Source organism: Heterostelium album (assembly GCF_000004825.1).
Source record: "Heterostelium album PN500 unplaced genomic scaffold PPL_scaffold12, whole genome shotgun sequence".
Classification (NCBI taxonomy): domain Eukaryota; phylum Evosea; class Eumycetozoa; order Acytosteliales; family Acytosteliaceae; genus Heterostelium; species Heterostelium album.
In genome coordinates this window covers 311,006-327,464 of record NW_008805074.1, presented here as the reverse complement: position 1 = coordinate 327,464, position 16,459 = coordinate 311,006, and the positions used below count along the sequence as shown (strand labels likewise).

The following is a 16,459-nucleotide window of genomic DNA, read 5'->3' as shown; positions in this document are numbered from 1 at the left end:
AACATTTCAATATCACTTATAAAACTATGACATTAGATCATGATACAGAAAAAATAGATTCCTATAATCAATTACAATCCAGTGGATATTCAGAAAGAATTACAAAAGAATCTCACCTGAGATATATATTTAGATTATATTTCAATGTTTTTGTTGCGGTACTTAGTACATTCTACTATGGTTTTGCCACAGGAGTATTGGCACCGACTTTTATAAAAATTTATGAAGACTATCATTATTCAAAACAAATACAATCTTTATTTGTTTCAGTTTTACTTATAGGTATATATTTTGATAAAAAATAATATCATTGTAAACATATTAAAATTGTTTTTTTTTACAGGTGGAATGGTTGGATCATTTAGTAGTAGTTTTTTTATGGATAAATTGGGAAGAAGAAACACTTTAATATATAATAACATTCTTATTTTTATTGGTGTATTACTTTCTAGTTTTTCTTATAATTTACCATTCTTTTACTTTTCAAGATTTATTAGTGGATTCTCAGCTGGAGTTGGAAGTGCTGTTGTACCTGTTTATATTGCTGAAATAGCACCTCCTGAGAAAAGAGGATCGTTAGGTGTTGTTAGACAAATTTCTGTAACCTCAGGTGTAATTTCTTCATCATTAGCTGGTAATTTATCATTTGAATTAAGCTTTCTTATTGTTTATTAATAGTTTAAAAAGCATTTGGTTTGAATAGAATTCATAATGGCTGGAGATATACTTTTGGTATTAGTGCAGCAACAGGTGTGATTCAATTGATACTCTGTTTTTGGTTTTTTGAATCACCACGTTGGTTACTTTCAAAGAATAAAACCAAGGAAGCAATTCTTGTTATCTCGAAACTAAATGCTGAAAAATCATCCGAAGAAATTCAATCACTCATCCAAAAAATTCAAAATGATCTATCTACCCAAAAAGAAAATGAATCTTGGCAACAGCTTTTTAAATTGTAATACTAATTAGATCACATTTTCCTTTATTATTTATTTAGTTTTTTTTTTTTTTAATTAGGAAATATTGGAGAGTATTTTTAATTGGATTTTCATTATGTTCATTCCAACAATTCGTTGGAATCAATTCTTTAGTATATTATAGTGCTGACATTCTAATGAAATCTGGATTCGACCATTCAATGGCAGTGTTACTATCAGCATTAATAGGTATTCCACAAATCATTATGCTTTTAATATCTCTATGGGCTATTGATAGATTCGGAAGAAAGCCATTGTTATATATAGGCCTATCAGGAATGATCGTTGGTGCAGTTGTATTGGGTTATACTTTTTGGAATGACGGATCTGACAAGTCAAGAACACTTTCAATTGTTGCAGTAGTATCGATGATTCTTTTCAAGATTAGTTTTTCACTTTGTTTAGGATCGATACCGTTTATTATTGCATCCGAGATTTATCCAAATAAGATCAGAGGTAAAGCCATGTCCATCGCCACCCTTGGTACATGGCTTGCCAATATTTTAGCCAATGTGTTATATTTACCACTTGTTGAAGCACTTGGACATTCTGGACTCTATTGGTTCTACAGTGGATCCTGTTTACTCTGTTTGTTATTCGTTGCCATTTTTGTACCAGAGACCAAAGGAATACCAATCGAAGAACTATATAAAATGCTCATCAAAGAAAATGAATCACCAACAAAAATAATAACATCAAGTCCTCAAAAAAATAATGATAAAGTATAATTAAATTAATATACATAAGTTTATTACAATAAAAATCTTAAGATTAATATTAGAGGAATTCAGGCGTGGAGCTACCTAAATAAACTTTAATTGTGTCTGGGGTACTCTCTACAATTCTTGCCTTGATTGTTGGTAAACCTAATCTTTTATGTGCTTCAAATCTATTATAAATTAGATAATTTTTGAGATTACAAACTAAATGATAAAATAGTTACCTGTGACATCCACCAAATGATAAATAATAGTTATTTGAAGGATTATTTTTACCTTTGATATAATGTACATCGATAGGAGGTACCTCTTCCGAACCTGATGATGAATATGTACTCTTTAAAGTTTCCATCAGCGACAAAACTTTTTCCTCATCAAGGTATGATGGTAGAGGTCGGTGTATTACCGAAATTGGCATCATTGTTTCTGTTACTAATCTTGTATAAACACTCATTTTATTTTCTTTATTATTTGTTAAGATATATAAAAGTAATATTATTATTCTGAAGAAATATTTTAATTTATCTTAAATGATTTTAATCACACAACAACATATTTATAAAAAAGGAAAATTAAAAAGAATAAAGTTCTGGAATTCTTTAAAAAAAAAACGAAACAGAACAAATAACAACATCTTGTTTTTTTATTTTTACAAAAATAACTCATCACTATAAGTTTTATAATGTGAAATGTTTTTCAAAAAAGATAATGCATTTTATTTAATCTTATTTTTGAAATAAATAAATTTTTTAAAAAAAAAAACAAAGAAAAAGAAAAAAGAAAAATAAATAAAAAATTTTCAGTAATGATAATAGAGATTTCTCTTTTAATTTTCAACACCATTTTGAGCATTACCAAAATTTTTTAACCTGGGTTAAAAAAAACACTTATTAACATTAATACCTTAGGTACCCCGACATTTTTAATTATATTAATTTTTTTAAATGGAATAAATTAAGATGAACACAATTTTTTTTTTTTTTTTTTTTAAGGATTGTTGTAGTTATAAAATTTAGAGAAATATATCAATATCTTTAATTTCATTATTATTTTAACTAAATAGCATCTATCTATTCCCAAGATATTGTTTGTTTTTACTTTTTTTTTAGATTTTTTTTTTTTTTTAATTTAATTTTCTATTTTAAAACTTATTGGAATCATTTTAAAGTGGGGTGTCTATGTAGCAAAACTGAAGGAGGGATCTACACCGATTGTCCCTCCTCTTTCAAAGAGAAGATAAGATTCAAATTCATAAAGATAAAAACAAAATCAAAGTCTGGTTTCAAGTCAAAGATTGTCACCAGATTCGATTTTAAGAAACCATATAAATTCAAGTTTGAAGACACCAGTGCTAGTAGGTCTGCTGCTCCCGAATGTAGATATCTAATTAATCAACAACAAGTGCAACTCTATCCAATAACATCCAGCACCAACAATAACTCCAACACAACATTCTCCTCACCACACATTCTTGCTAGACCTGTAAATTATCACACTACTGTATATACGACAACCACAACAACAACAACCACCACGACAACAACTAATTTCACACCGACCAACACTATTACACCTACTACACTTCCGCCATCAATAGTATCTAGCGACTTTATTCTTTCCAACTCGACTCATAAACAACCAATACATTCATTTGAGATTGGACAACAAACAACAATGCAATTGTTACCACCGAATCAAAGTACAAGACCAAGAAGCAACACTATTGAGACAATGAGAGCACTCACTGGCAGAGATGATAATGGATATAAAATGGTAAACGATTATGTCATTGTTAGGAGATTGGGTGTTGGATCATATGGAAAAGTAAATTTATGCTTTCATAAAGATACAAATTTGTTTTATGTAAGATTAATATCGTTGTTGATTATTATTATTATTATGATATCATATCTAACTTTTAAGACTCTAGGCAATCAAAGTATTTAGTAAGCTGAAATTAAAGAGTAGACAAAACTTTGGATTAAAGTCTAGTGGTGGAAATGCATATGAAGAGGTGATGAAAGAGATAGCAATCATGAAAAAAATGAATCATCCCAACGTAGTTAGATTGTACGAAGTCATAAACGATCCCGATGAGGATTGTATATATATAGTGATGGAATATATCGAAGGAGGTTCAATCATGTCCACCAATGACCTCGCTAGAAATAACTGTATGTCTGAGAATCTAGCAAGAAAATATTTTAGAGATATCGTCTATGGATTAGAGTATCGTAAGTACTAAACAAACACTATCTTTAAAGTGCTGACAGTATTCTCCTAACAAACAATTTATTACTCTATAAAGTACATGAACAAAAGGTTATTCATAGAGATATTAAACCAGAGAATCTATTAGTAAATAAGGACGGTGTTGTTAAGATTACAGATTTCAGTGTCTCTCATATCTTTGAATACAGTGATATTCTAAAGTGCTCTGCAGGAAGTCCTGCTTTCTTAGCACCAGAGTTATGTAAAGAAGGTAAACATCAATTGTTAATAATAATATGAAACAATTATTAATATTTATTTACTACAACTAAAGACCAATCGAATATATCAGGAAAAGCTGTCGATATTTGGGCATTGGGTGTCAGTTTGTATTGTCTAATATTTGCAACGACACCTTTCAATTGTAATCAAAACAACTTAATGGCTATTTATACAATAATACAAACACAGGAGTATGTATAATCATGGTAATCTTTTTTGATATTCATTGAAATGATCATACTGAAACAATAACGATCGTTTTGTTATAATTAGAGTAACATTTCCAAGAGAAATCTCGGTTGAATTAATTGATCTATTTAAAAGATTGCTAGATAAGAATCCATCAAGTAGAATAACGATTAAAGATATAAAGAATCATACTTGGACAACAATGAATGGTACGTTGCCAATGAAAGAGAGTGATCATTTCATTCTATCAGTTACAGAGCAAGAAGTAAACTGTGCTATCACCTCTGATTTGTTTAACTCAATGGTAAGAATCTATAAAACTTTCGAATATTTCATTATTAAAGTATTAATACAATTTATATATATACATAGGATGATCTTAGTAGTAGTAGTGAGAGTAGTGGTGTACTTGGATCAGAATCATTAAAGAAAAAGCTATATACCCCAATTACTATTACTTCTAATAATAATAATAATAATAATATTAATAATAATCAACAACAAAACAATAATAGTTATAACAATAGCACTTCTAAATTCCAGAATGATGATGATGACGACGAAGAAGAAGAAGAAGATGATGATGATAGTCATAAATTACCATCTCGATCAACTACAAAGTCGTTACCTGATTTTATTTCATCAATTGTTAAACCACTGACAAGAAGCAACTCAACAAGATCGATCAACTAGTGGCAAGAACTTATTTATTAAAAACAAATAAAATATTTAAACGAACTAATATTTTGAAATCATATTTATTTATGATGATGCTATTTTAAATTATTTTGACCAACAACAACAACAAAATTAACAATAATTAATTGACTTTTAAAAAATCAAAAAAGGTAATTGATATTAATTTATTTCTGTTTTTCAAGAGAATAAATCAATTCCTATTGGAAGTATATCATTTTAAATTGATCATCAAAATACATTAAGACATTCTTATTTAATATAACTTAAAACTGTGTGATGGTCCCTATGTCAACTGGTAACAAAGTATAGAACCAATTGTTTTAACTTAAGTAAAAACATAATGGTTGACACTTTGAAATTAAAATATGTTTTATTTTATTTAAATTTTGATCATTATCAATCTCATCTTTTAATTTAAAATATATTTAAATCTTTGAATATTCAAACACTCAATAAAATTTTTAAAAATACAAATTTTAATTATTCATTATTTTTTTTTCTCTCATTCAAAAAAAAAAAAAGTAATAATATACATATTAAAATTAGAATTGTATGCTAAAATGATCAACTACCTATAAATAAATTCAATAGGTAAGTGTAAAATAATACAAATTAACTGAATTTTATGAAAACAACTGACATTATATATAATAAAATTATATCTGTATGTTATATATATTGTTTGATTTGATTCAATTTGTTATCATCGGCTGTTGGAATTGGAATGATTAAGACATGTGGTTATTTAATAATACAACAATAAATAAACACACACACACACAATCACACACTGCAGAGTTTTTGTGATATTGAATTCAATTCACATACAACAATCTATTCTCTTTTACCCCATTTATCTATTTATTATTAATATTATTTTCTTTTTGTTTGTATGTTTGACCGATAGGTATCGGTAACATATCAAAACATTGATCAATTAAACAAAGTAAAATAACCCCCCCTTTTATCTTTATTAGTTATATTCCAATTTAAATTGTTGTATAAAAATTAATATGATGATCAGTGTTTTGTGGATTGAACAATCCAGATTTTGGATGTTTTGTTTTAAATTATAAAAAAATAAACTTGAGAAATAAATCTGATATGTTACATCTGTTGACGAGTGTGTCGATGTATTTATTACGTACCAATCTACTTTCAAATTCTTTAGATGTTTTCCCAAGCTTTCTATCTTGTATCCACATTGTTTTAGCTTAAAACAATAAACAGCTAAGCACATCATCTAACAACTGAACACAATCACCCACACCACCAATACACACATAACCCATATATATATAAAATATAGTTGTCTTTTTATTACGATTTATATTTTAATTGGAACATTATATTTTATACTTTTGGAATGTAGAAAATCAATAGTCAGGTGATTATACATTTGATTATAAACACTCAACAACAAGAGATATTGATGGAGAATTGCTTCGCCATACATCACTTTAATATAGAGGTAGAATGTGAGTGTTTGCAACACAATTAAACAGATCGTCACTTGAAATTCTAAAGATTATGGTTGGATTAGTCAATTCTACTCTCGAATTTAATTCCTGGTTGATTTAAAATCCTGCTAAACTCAAGAACTAACTTGTCCATCAACAAAGTAGAGTAGTATACTGGTTTGTTTTTCTTTTTATTTTATTTTTGTTTTGTTTTGATGTTGTTGAGAATAATACACACAATGAAATAATGAAATTATCCTTATTTTAATTGTATAGTTGTATGATATGCACACCTCCATTAAACACAAACAGAGCAAGTGCACAAAATATTTGTTTTTGATGTTAATCTCTTTTGCTCTGTGCTATCAAGATAATAATTTTTTGTGAAATTAAATGGTGTAATTAAATTTCTGTTATATGTGTAGAGAGAGCTCTTAGTTTTCCCATGCATCGCACTAAAGATTTACAATTCAGAGTGGCGAGAGAGTAGTACAAGTGGGGGTTGTGATTATTTCTGAAAGATTGTAGCTGAATCATTTAGTCATCAAAAATATATCTTTTCTTGGGTAGAACGACACAGTTTGTCTGATTTGTGTAGCATTACAGACGACTATTTAAAGCTACATCAAATGCCATTCTAAATCAATCTCATTAAAAGTATATTATTAACAAATTGGAAAATAATTATAGAGATCATTCCAGTTTAATATATATAGTATCTTTTATATATTTATATCATTAATATTGTAATAACTTATTCTATCATTTGTTGTATCAATACCAAACAAAAAAAACAATCATGTATTTAGGTCGTTTCATTACACTATTCGCAGCTGTACTATTAATTAGTGCTTCTGTCAGTGCTAAAACTGTCACCTTTGATGGCAGTTCCTGTGCACAATCTCCATTGAGTCCATGCAAGATCGATTCGATGCTCGCCACTATTGCAGGTGCACTCCAAGCCACAGATGACGTCATTATCAACGGTGCCAAAAATGCCATCTACACTATTGGAAACCCATTGACCTGTAAGAGTCTTAACATCTCCAACGGTGTTGTAAACCTTGCCTCTGGCTTGAATCTCAATGGACTTCTCTACGTAGCACCAAACGCTCAATTGGTTATCGACACAGTCGCCGGTATTGCCAACTGCAAGAACGTCAAGGTCGATGGTAGTCTCTTACTCAAGGCAGGTATTTGCAATATCGCCGGTTTGGACTTGGCTGGTGGTTTGAAACTCCAGGGTGGTCAACTCAATGTCAACAACTTGGTATGTGCCTCCACTTGTATTCCAAACATTGTCGGTGGTATCATCAAACACACCGGTAACTGTATCTACAATGCTATTCCAACCGTTTCTGGTACCGCTAAATTCTTGGTCGATGGTATCGTCAATTTGAACAAAGGTATCCAATGTATTGACAAGTGTACCGTCAACATGCTCAAGAACTCTGTTGCCAATATCCTCGGTGACTCCAAGATTTTAACTCCACTCGACTTGGACGCCAATGCCAAGTTCATCGTCAACAAGGGTACCTGTGCACTCAATGGTCTTACTGGTGATCTCAACTCTGTATTGTCGGTTGTCGACGGTATCTTGAATCTCAATGCTCCATGTAAAGTTCCAAATCTCTCATTGGACGGTCTCGGTTCTGTCAATGTGAACACCGATGTCCAATGTAACAACCTCAAAGCCAATGCTAATGCCAAATTGAATCTCCTCAACAACGGTCTCCTCAAGGTCGCCACCAAGGCTGACTGTAACGCCGGTATCAACCTCGCCAACACTGCCCAATTCATCGTCGACTCTAACGCCGTTGCCAACTTGCTCGGTGGTATGAAATGCTCTGATAACTCGATCTTCAAGGTTCTCGACAACTGTAAGGTCAACATGAACAAAGACAACATCTTCACTCAACCAATCTCCGTCGGTCCAAAGTCAATCCTCAATCTCGCCAATGGTGTTACCACCTGTAACAAGGGTATCAACACTGATCTCTCAACCATTATCAACCTCGACAAGGCCACATGTCACCTCAACAACAATGCCAATCTCGGTTCTGTTAACCTCAACACTGGTGCCAACTTGAACATCAACGGTGGTAACTCGATCATCAACGGTCCATTCAAGTGCAGCAAGGACTCAACTGCCGCCATCACCAACGCACTCCTCGACTTGAAGAACAAAGTTGATTTGGATAACATTCTCCAATTGAACACCGGTGCCAAATTGAACCTCAATGGTATCACCAACTTGAACAATGGTATCCATTGTGCCGATAAGACTCCAATCATCAATGTCGCCAACCAAGTTAATCTCAACTCTGTCTCTGACTTGAAGGGTCTCACCAATCTCAATGCCAACGCTATCCTCAACTTGAACGGTGCTGGAACTCATTCCTGTAACAACATTAACTCTGATGCTAAAGCTGCTCTCAACGTTAACAAAGGTTGTGCTCTCAAGATTGACGGTCTTGCCAATCTCAATGGTGTCAACCAACTCATTGACAATGCTCACTTGATCGTTAACGGTCAAACCAACCTCCTCTCTGGTCTCAAATGCTCCGGTTCACAACCATCTAACCTTTCAGGTATGTAACTAAATAGCTATTAGCATATTTTAATATTCATAATAACTAATCATTTCTCGAAATCAATATAGTTACCAAGACTGGTAAATGTAACTTTGGAGCCCCAACCAATATCAATGGTGCCGTCTTGGTTGATATGGGTGGTAACTTGATTGTAGATGCCGAAACAGCCATCCACACCTTGACCAACAATGGTAATATGGTCATCAACAAACCATGTAACATCTTATCAGACAAGTTCAGTCAAAACGATGCCAACTCTGTCATCAACTTGAATGCTGGTGGTTGTATCAACGCCGCCAAGACACTTGATTTGGTAAAGGGTACTGTCAATGGTGTCGGTGCACTCAAATGTGGTACCTGTAACTTGGGTAACAACATCAATGCCAACTTGAACATCGATGGTGATATTGTACTCCAACCAACATGTAACCTCGTTGCCAAGGTCAACCAAGCAACTGGAACCGTCGTACCAATGATCGTCGGTACCGGTAAGTGTGTATTGAACGGTGTTGCCGATCTCGGTGCTTTGGCCGCCGGTGCTGGTAAGCAAGCTGCTGCTGAAATCGTTCGTTTGATCTCTGCACCAAATGTATCTGGTAATCTCTCGATCAAGGCACCAGCTGGTGGATGTGCCGGAACCTGTCCAAACTGGCAGATGGTCATCCCAGACTGCAAGTGTGCCTGTGAATTCCACCGTAAATAATAATCTTACAATCAGTAGTATGCAGTAACCCCAACTGAAATACGATCATCACTTATTTCTTTGGTGAAACCGCCATAAATAAATAATATATAATATTCTTCTTTCGTTTTTTCATTAAAAAAATAAAACCATTATTATATTTATTCAATAATTGTCGTTTTAAAATAACCACATTTTTCGTTTACCACCACTGAAAATCTTTATGATTTATTCGTTTTGAACATAACAATAAATCCATAAAAATTGATTATTTTTTTGATCAAACCATCGTTCGTTCTTAAAATACACACAATTCAATCAAAATCATAATGATTCTTGTTTTATTGATCAATAAAATCATACAAAAAAAAAAACAATAATATCTTGTTTATTTGAAATGATCGATTCTTTTTTTTTTTTTAGATTTTTTTTTTGACAAAAACTAGTTTTTTCTATTGTATGTTGCCCCGCAATCTCATTATTTCTTAGTCTGACCTTATTTAGGGATCATTATTCCCAAAAATATTATAATTTTTTTAATTATCTCTTATATTTAATTTAATTTTTTAGAATGAAATAATTATAAAAGAATAAGATTTTGATTGGGTTTTATTTGTTGTCTCCGACAGCGAAAAAAAAAAACTCTAAATTTGGTCACAATTTTGCAAATCTGTATTTTTTTATGGTATTAAAAAATTTTCAATTCAGATCTTTTCAATCCAAATTTGAAAATAAAAATAAAGAATTGGGGGGTAATAATGTGGTGAGTCCTGCTCCATCCCACATACACATGAATTTTAGTGGTGAATGAATCCCCAGTTTAGTCTTTTGTCAAAGTCTACCACATCTCTCGAAAAAATATTAGTCGTGTCTTTTTATCTATCTATTAAATTCAAATTTACCATATTTAAGAACATACCAACACTGCGTCGTGTGCATAAAAAAAAAAAAAATATATTTTTGATATTTAAAAAAAAAAAAAAAAAAAAACCAAACAAAAGTGATTCCTTATTGTTCTGTGCATTTTATTTACTTTAATTACAAAGGGTACAGTACCTCAAACATTATATATATTTATTTGACTTTTTATTTTTATCATAAAAAAAACACAACAACAACACCTCAAACACTCTTATTATTATTCATGTTATCTTTCTTTTAAAAAAAATTGTACATATAAATACAAAAAACAAATAACACCAAGAGCAACACACAAAAATAAATAAAAAATAAAAAACAAAAAGACCACACACCTAGCTCTTTAATACCAACAAAAAAATAAAATAAAAATAAAAGTAATTGTTGTAAAAAAAAAAAAAACAAAAATAAAAGCTTTCGATTAAAAACATACAATATAGCACCATCACAATAATAATCTTTAAACACCATTTAAACTTACATTCACAAAACTTAATACAGATAGAAGCGTTGTAGTCACAAACACACATCCTCGAATACACAATAAGATTGTAGAAATCTTCTTCATCTTAATTTTCATTAGATATTAGAAATTTAATTCAGTTGGTTACTTTTTTTAGACATCAAAATTATTTTTATTTAAATTTTTTAAAAAAATTCATTTCTAGCTTTGTTAAAAACATAAATATAAAAAAAAAGCGCTATTATATTAATACTTTTATCACCATTCTATACATACAACAATTGTTTAATAATACTTGTCTCACCACTACAAACCTTTGACTAATCTTAAATATACAACCAGTACAGTTTAGTGTATTATTTTTTTTTGTTACCATATAATATCAAAATCCATTGGCGATTCGGAATCAAATTTCAACCATAAAGTAGCAGTAATTTATATAATCAAAAGCGAACTTCTTTAATATAAAGGTATGTAAACTAAAACTACAACAAACACATACGACAGGATCAACTTCTCAAAAAATTAAAACTTTTGACTACCAAAACATGTTTTTTTTTGTTTTGTTTTTTGTTTTGTTTTTTTTTTTTCAAATTTTACTTTCTTTATGAACTGTTAAAGAGGAATCTTGTTTTCATTGTAATTTTATTGGTCATCAAAAAGTTTCTACATTAAATCAACACAGTTTTTTTCGTTTAAAATGTATCCGTTTTAATTAATCTGGTTAGTTATCATGTTGTTGAATTCAAGAGTACCTATAACCCATTGATCAAACAAATAACTCAATGAACTTGCTAAACACTCTAACATCCCCAATCATTAATTATATCTCATTTAAACAACACCAAAGCAAAAAAAAAAAAACACCACACAATGTTAATAACCAAATTAATTAAAAAAAAAAAACCAAAAAAATAGCAAAAAAATATAATTGATTTTGGCTGTGATTTAATAAAACATTTTCATTCCTTTCTCTCAATTCTTTTTACCTATTTCTCTCGAATCAACACATCGCTTACAATTACTATCACTATTCTATACCATTACTATTGCTATTACTATTACTATATTAGTGATAAAAACTGTATCATTATTCACTTATATATATATCACTGCCTCTATCTATCACCACTTTATTTTTCTATTCTCAATAATCACTTACTATTACTCTAATTTATATAAATAAATTATAAACCAACCAAATTTCAATATATACATATCTCAAAGATTATCAAGTGTGTGAGTGTGGTGTGTGGATAGTTGTATAAACAGTTGTATCATCCCACGTTATTATTCACAGCATATATATATTTGCAAACCAATCAACACACAGCCAGTATAATGAACACTTTTTCGACATTTACATAAGAGTTTTGACTGACTCCATTACAACTCTAAATTTTCATAATCCCACAGCAACAACAACAACACCACTACCACTCTACCCCATTATTCACTTATCCACAATATATAATTAATAACCACAGTTTTCACATCTCTCTTTTTTCCACCACAACCATTCACATCATTTTATCGTATAGTCAATAATAAATTATTGTTTTGTATCATTGTATTAAATATTACAACACCTGTCAAAGCATTCTTCTCACAGAAACACCAGGTTTTTAACATTACATCAACGACAATTTATATTTTATTTTCATTAATATTATTTTATTACGATTCGATATCAAATATTTTTCATTGTCCTTGCTTGGTTTATATTACATCGTTTTTTGTACACTTATTTCTTGCACTTTAGCATCGCTCTATTTATCATTACATTGAATATATAAATATATAAATCATAATAATATTGCTTCAATAGTTTTCTATATTTATACAAACTATTATTTGCTCAAATCAATAATACCACCTCCAGTACCATTTCAATATCATTACTTTAAGCAACAACACTCCTGTACCAACAATAATAACATTACCATTTAATACAACTTCAGAGTTCAATCAATATTAATTCTTTCTTTTAATCCTACTACAAATGTATTTTGATCAATCTTTTTCAACATTGGATAGTATATTCTTTTCTCGAACAATGACAGATGTTTTAAACTCTGAGGGTTCAATTAATTTGCAGAATATAGATGACTATTCTAGCAACGATGCTGACAAAAAGAAGAAATTGGTTTATACTTCTGGTAAGCTTCTATCTCTGTTGATTTATTCACAGTCTTTTTCTAATCCTATTTCACTCTAGAATATTTAAGGCAATTTGACCAACAAAGCAAGGAGAAACCACCATTACAGCACCACCAAATTCCAGACAGCAGAAACATATTTAATCATGAATTTGATCCAAAGGAAAGACAAATCTCAGATTATATCAGTATCATTCAAAGACTAAAAGGTATAATTATTAGTTCGAATGATGATGGTCTAATCAGTAGTATGAAGCAAACATTTGCTGAGCATCAACATGGTAAAATATTTGGTAAGAGTTAGAATAATAATAATTTAGCATTAATCAATTCATTAATAATTTTTGTTTTTTATATATATATTTTTTTTTTAATTTTTTATTAGAAGACTATGTACATCCTAGAGTGCCACCCATTCAAGGTTTCTCATTCCTTGAGCAACCATTACCGTTCAATTCATACTTTTCTGGTGGTTCATCAAATGTTACACCAGTTGTAAGTGGACAGCTCCCACCATTGCGATCATCACCAAGAAAGATTGAAACTCCGCAACCAATACCAGTAACACCATTGCCTCAACCAACTCCACCAGCATACAAATCACCAAGAAAACAACCATCACAGAGCAATCTCAATCTGTCATCGATTTCTGCATCATCGACACCCTCATCGACACCAACTTCTCTCACACCAACCACCATCTCACCATCAAACTCGTCTTCCAACATTACAGCTGCCATTGGTGGTTCAAAAATGAAAAAGTCACCATCGATGCCAGTCATTGCTAAAAACAAAGATCTTTCATCATCATTTGAATCACTCAAAACCTCTTCCAAACCACCTCTTAAATCTTCTAGTAGCAACACAAATATTACCACTACAGCCATAAAGAAAGACGATGTATCACCAACTAAGAAAGGATTGGTTTCCACAGACAACCAACCAAGAAAGCCAATGACAAAATCTGTTTCCATGAGTTCAATTGGACCAGACTCTCCATTGCCAATGAAGATTACAAGTCTCGAGGAGATCACTGGACAGATCTATCACCTGACCAAATACCAAGCCGGTTGCAGATTCCTTCAAAAGAAGCTTGAGGAGAAGCCCGATGCCGAACATGTAACATTGATTTTCAAAGAGGTCTATGAGCACTTGATAGAATTGATGGTCGATCCCTACGGACAATATCTCATTCCACAACTCATGAAATACTGTGACAACAATCAGAGAAAGATGATAGTCGATCGTATAGCACCCAAGGTTGAAACATTTGCCTGCCATATCTATGGTATCCATGGAATTCAAAAGGTTTTACAGTTCCTCTCACCAGAGCAAGTCGACACCATCATTGCTTCGATCTCCGACAAGGTCATCTCATTGTCAAAGGACGCCAAAGGAAACTATCTCATTCAATCATTCCTCAAGACCTTCTCTCCCGAGACCAACCAATTCATTTGCGATGCTATCATGAAGAATGTAATCGAGATTTGCACTCACAAAGTAGGTTGTACCGTCGTAAATAGAGCTATTGACTGCGCCAACAAGGTACAATTGGAGAAATTGATCGACTCGATCACCAACCACGCACTCCAACTCGTACAAGATCAATTTGGAAACTACGTCGTTCAACACCTCCTCACAAACAATAAGGCATACGCAACCAAGCTCATCAAGAGTGTCATTGGAAATATTGCTGAGCTCTCTGTACAAAAGTTTAGTTCCAACGTAATTGAGAAGTGCTTACAGGTTGCCAACACTGAAACCTATGAGTCCATCGTAAAAGAATTGACCGAGGTCGACATTCTAACGTTGTTGCAAGATAAATATGCAAACTTTGTCATTCAAACCGCTCTTGACGTAGCTGACGAGAACCAACACGCCAGACTTGTCAAGTTAATAGTACCATATATTCACCAAATTAAGACTCCATATGTAATACACATCCAAAAGAAAATCCTTCAGGTCTAATTCAAAATCTAGTAGAATGAAAGATTAATATAAATATCATACTTTTGGAATTTTTAATTCAAAAAAAAAAAAAAAACTTAAATAAAATATTGTATAATTTTAATTAAAAAAAAAAAACAACTAAATTGTTGTTGGAAGTCTTCATCATGATTAATTATTTGTTGTTATTAATGCAATCAAGTATTCTGAAAACTTATTTTTTTTTTCAAACTTTGAAAAAAAAACTAATACGAAAACATTCAGAAAATGAAATCATCAATCAAATTAATTAACAGAAATACAAATATTTGTAAGAGACTTTATTGTAGCAGTAGTAATGTTAATATAAATATCAATAACAACAATAAAGATAACGTTAGAGACAAACTAAATAGTTATTTAAATGAGAATAATGGTCAAAAAATAACGACAAAGCAAAGAGAGCTTATTGAACGTATAGTCAGAGTCGATCATGCTGGTGAGTTTGGTGCATCACGTATCTACGACGGTCAATTGGCAGTTTTGAAAAACACTGCTGTCGGTCCATTGATCAAAGAGATGGCTGATCAGGAGAAGGAGCACCAAGCAAAGTTTGACCAACTTATATACGAAAAGAGAGTTAGACCCACGGTCTTATCACCCATTTGGAATGTTGCTGGTTTCGGTTTGGGTTATGTCTCTGCCATGATGGGAAAAGAAGCTGCAATGGCAGTTACGGTCGCCGTTGAAACTGTTATTGCCGAGCACTACAATGACCAACTTCGTCAGCTGAATGACAATGAAATTAATGACCCAGAGCTAAAAGAGGTATTTAATTAATTAAATTTATCAAACAAATCAAAGTTTACTTTATCTAATCATTCAAAATTACAGGTAATCAAAAAATTTAGAGATGATGAAATGGAACATATGCATATAGGTATTGATCATGATGCAGAGCTAGCACCACTCTATAAACCATTCTCAGAGTTGGTAAAAATTGGTACAAAAACTGCAATATGGTTATCAACAAGAATATAATAATATCACAACTTTCTAATTTCGAACCATTTTAAATCATATAATCAAATTGTATCAACTGATATTTATTTTTTTTTCCAATAAATTTTTTTTTCTTGGTAAAAACAAATTAAAACCAAATTATTCATGAATCAAGTTG

General features: G+C 31.2%; 5 protein-coding genes across 5 annotated transcripts; 4 read left to right on the top strand and 1 right to left on the bottom strand.

The window, feature by feature from the left end:
• Positions 1–26: 26 nt before the first annotated feature.
• On the top strand, positions 27–1,705 carry PPL_10097 (sugar transporter family protein; the record flags this gene model as incomplete). The annotated part of the gene is made up of 4 exons (XM_020580879.1): positions 27–282; positions 344–634; positions 688–955; positions 1,018–1,705. 4 exons carry the CDS (start codon positions 27–29, stop codon positions 1,703–1,705), a joined length of 1,503 nt encoding a protein of 500 aa, XP_020428464.1.
• Positions 1,706–1,754: 49 nt separating this feature from the next.
• Positions 1,755–2,150, bottom strand: PPL_10096 (sulfiredoxin; the record flags this gene model as incomplete). Its single annotated transcript, XM_020580878.1, has 2 exons — positions 1,755–1,866; positions 1,921–2,150. The coding sequence occupies 2 exons, from the start codon at positions 2,148–2,150 to the stop codon at positions 1,755–1,757; spliced, it is 342 nt and encodes a 113-aa protein (XP_020428463.1).
• A 235-nt stretch (positions 2,151–2,385) lies between these two features.
• Positions 2,386–6,295, top strand: PPL_10095 (serine/threonine-protein kinase; the record flags this gene model as incomplete). The annotated part of the gene is made up of 10 exons (XM_020580877.1): positions 2,386–2,406; positions 2,954–3,520; positions 3,627–3,930; positions 4,005–4,178; positions 4,242–4,380; positions 4,463–4,721; positions 4,751–5,026; positions 5,260–5,283; positions 6,055–6,076; positions 6,249–6,295. 10 exons carry the CDS (start codon positions 2,386–2,388, stop codon positions 6,293–6,295), a joined length of 1,833 nt encoding a protein of 610 aa, XP_020428462.1.
• A 1,041-nt stretch (positions 6,296–7,336) lies between these two features.
• Positions 7,337–9,834, top strand: PPL_10094 (uncharacterized protein; the record flags this gene model as incomplete). Its single annotated transcript, XM_020580876.1, has 2 exons — positions 7,337–9,128; positions 9,200–9,834. 2 exons carry the CDS (start codon positions 7,337–7,339, stop codon positions 9,832–9,834), a joined length of 2,427 nt encoding a protein of 808 aa, XP_020428461.1.
• A 3,416-nt stretch (positions 9,835–13,250) lies between these two features.
• PPL_10093 (uncharacterized protein) lies at positions 13,251–16,320 on the top strand (the record flags this gene model as incomplete). Its single annotated transcript, XM_020580875.1, has 5 exons — positions 13,251–13,353; positions 13,413–13,646; positions 13,739–15,245; positions 15,597–16,107; positions 16,174–16,320. The coding sequence occupies 5 exons, from the start codon at positions 13,251–13,253 to the stop codon at positions 16,318–16,320; spliced, it is 2,502 nt and encodes an 833-aa protein (XP_020428460.1).
• Between the last annotated feature and the right edge of the window lie 139 nt (positions 16,321–16,459).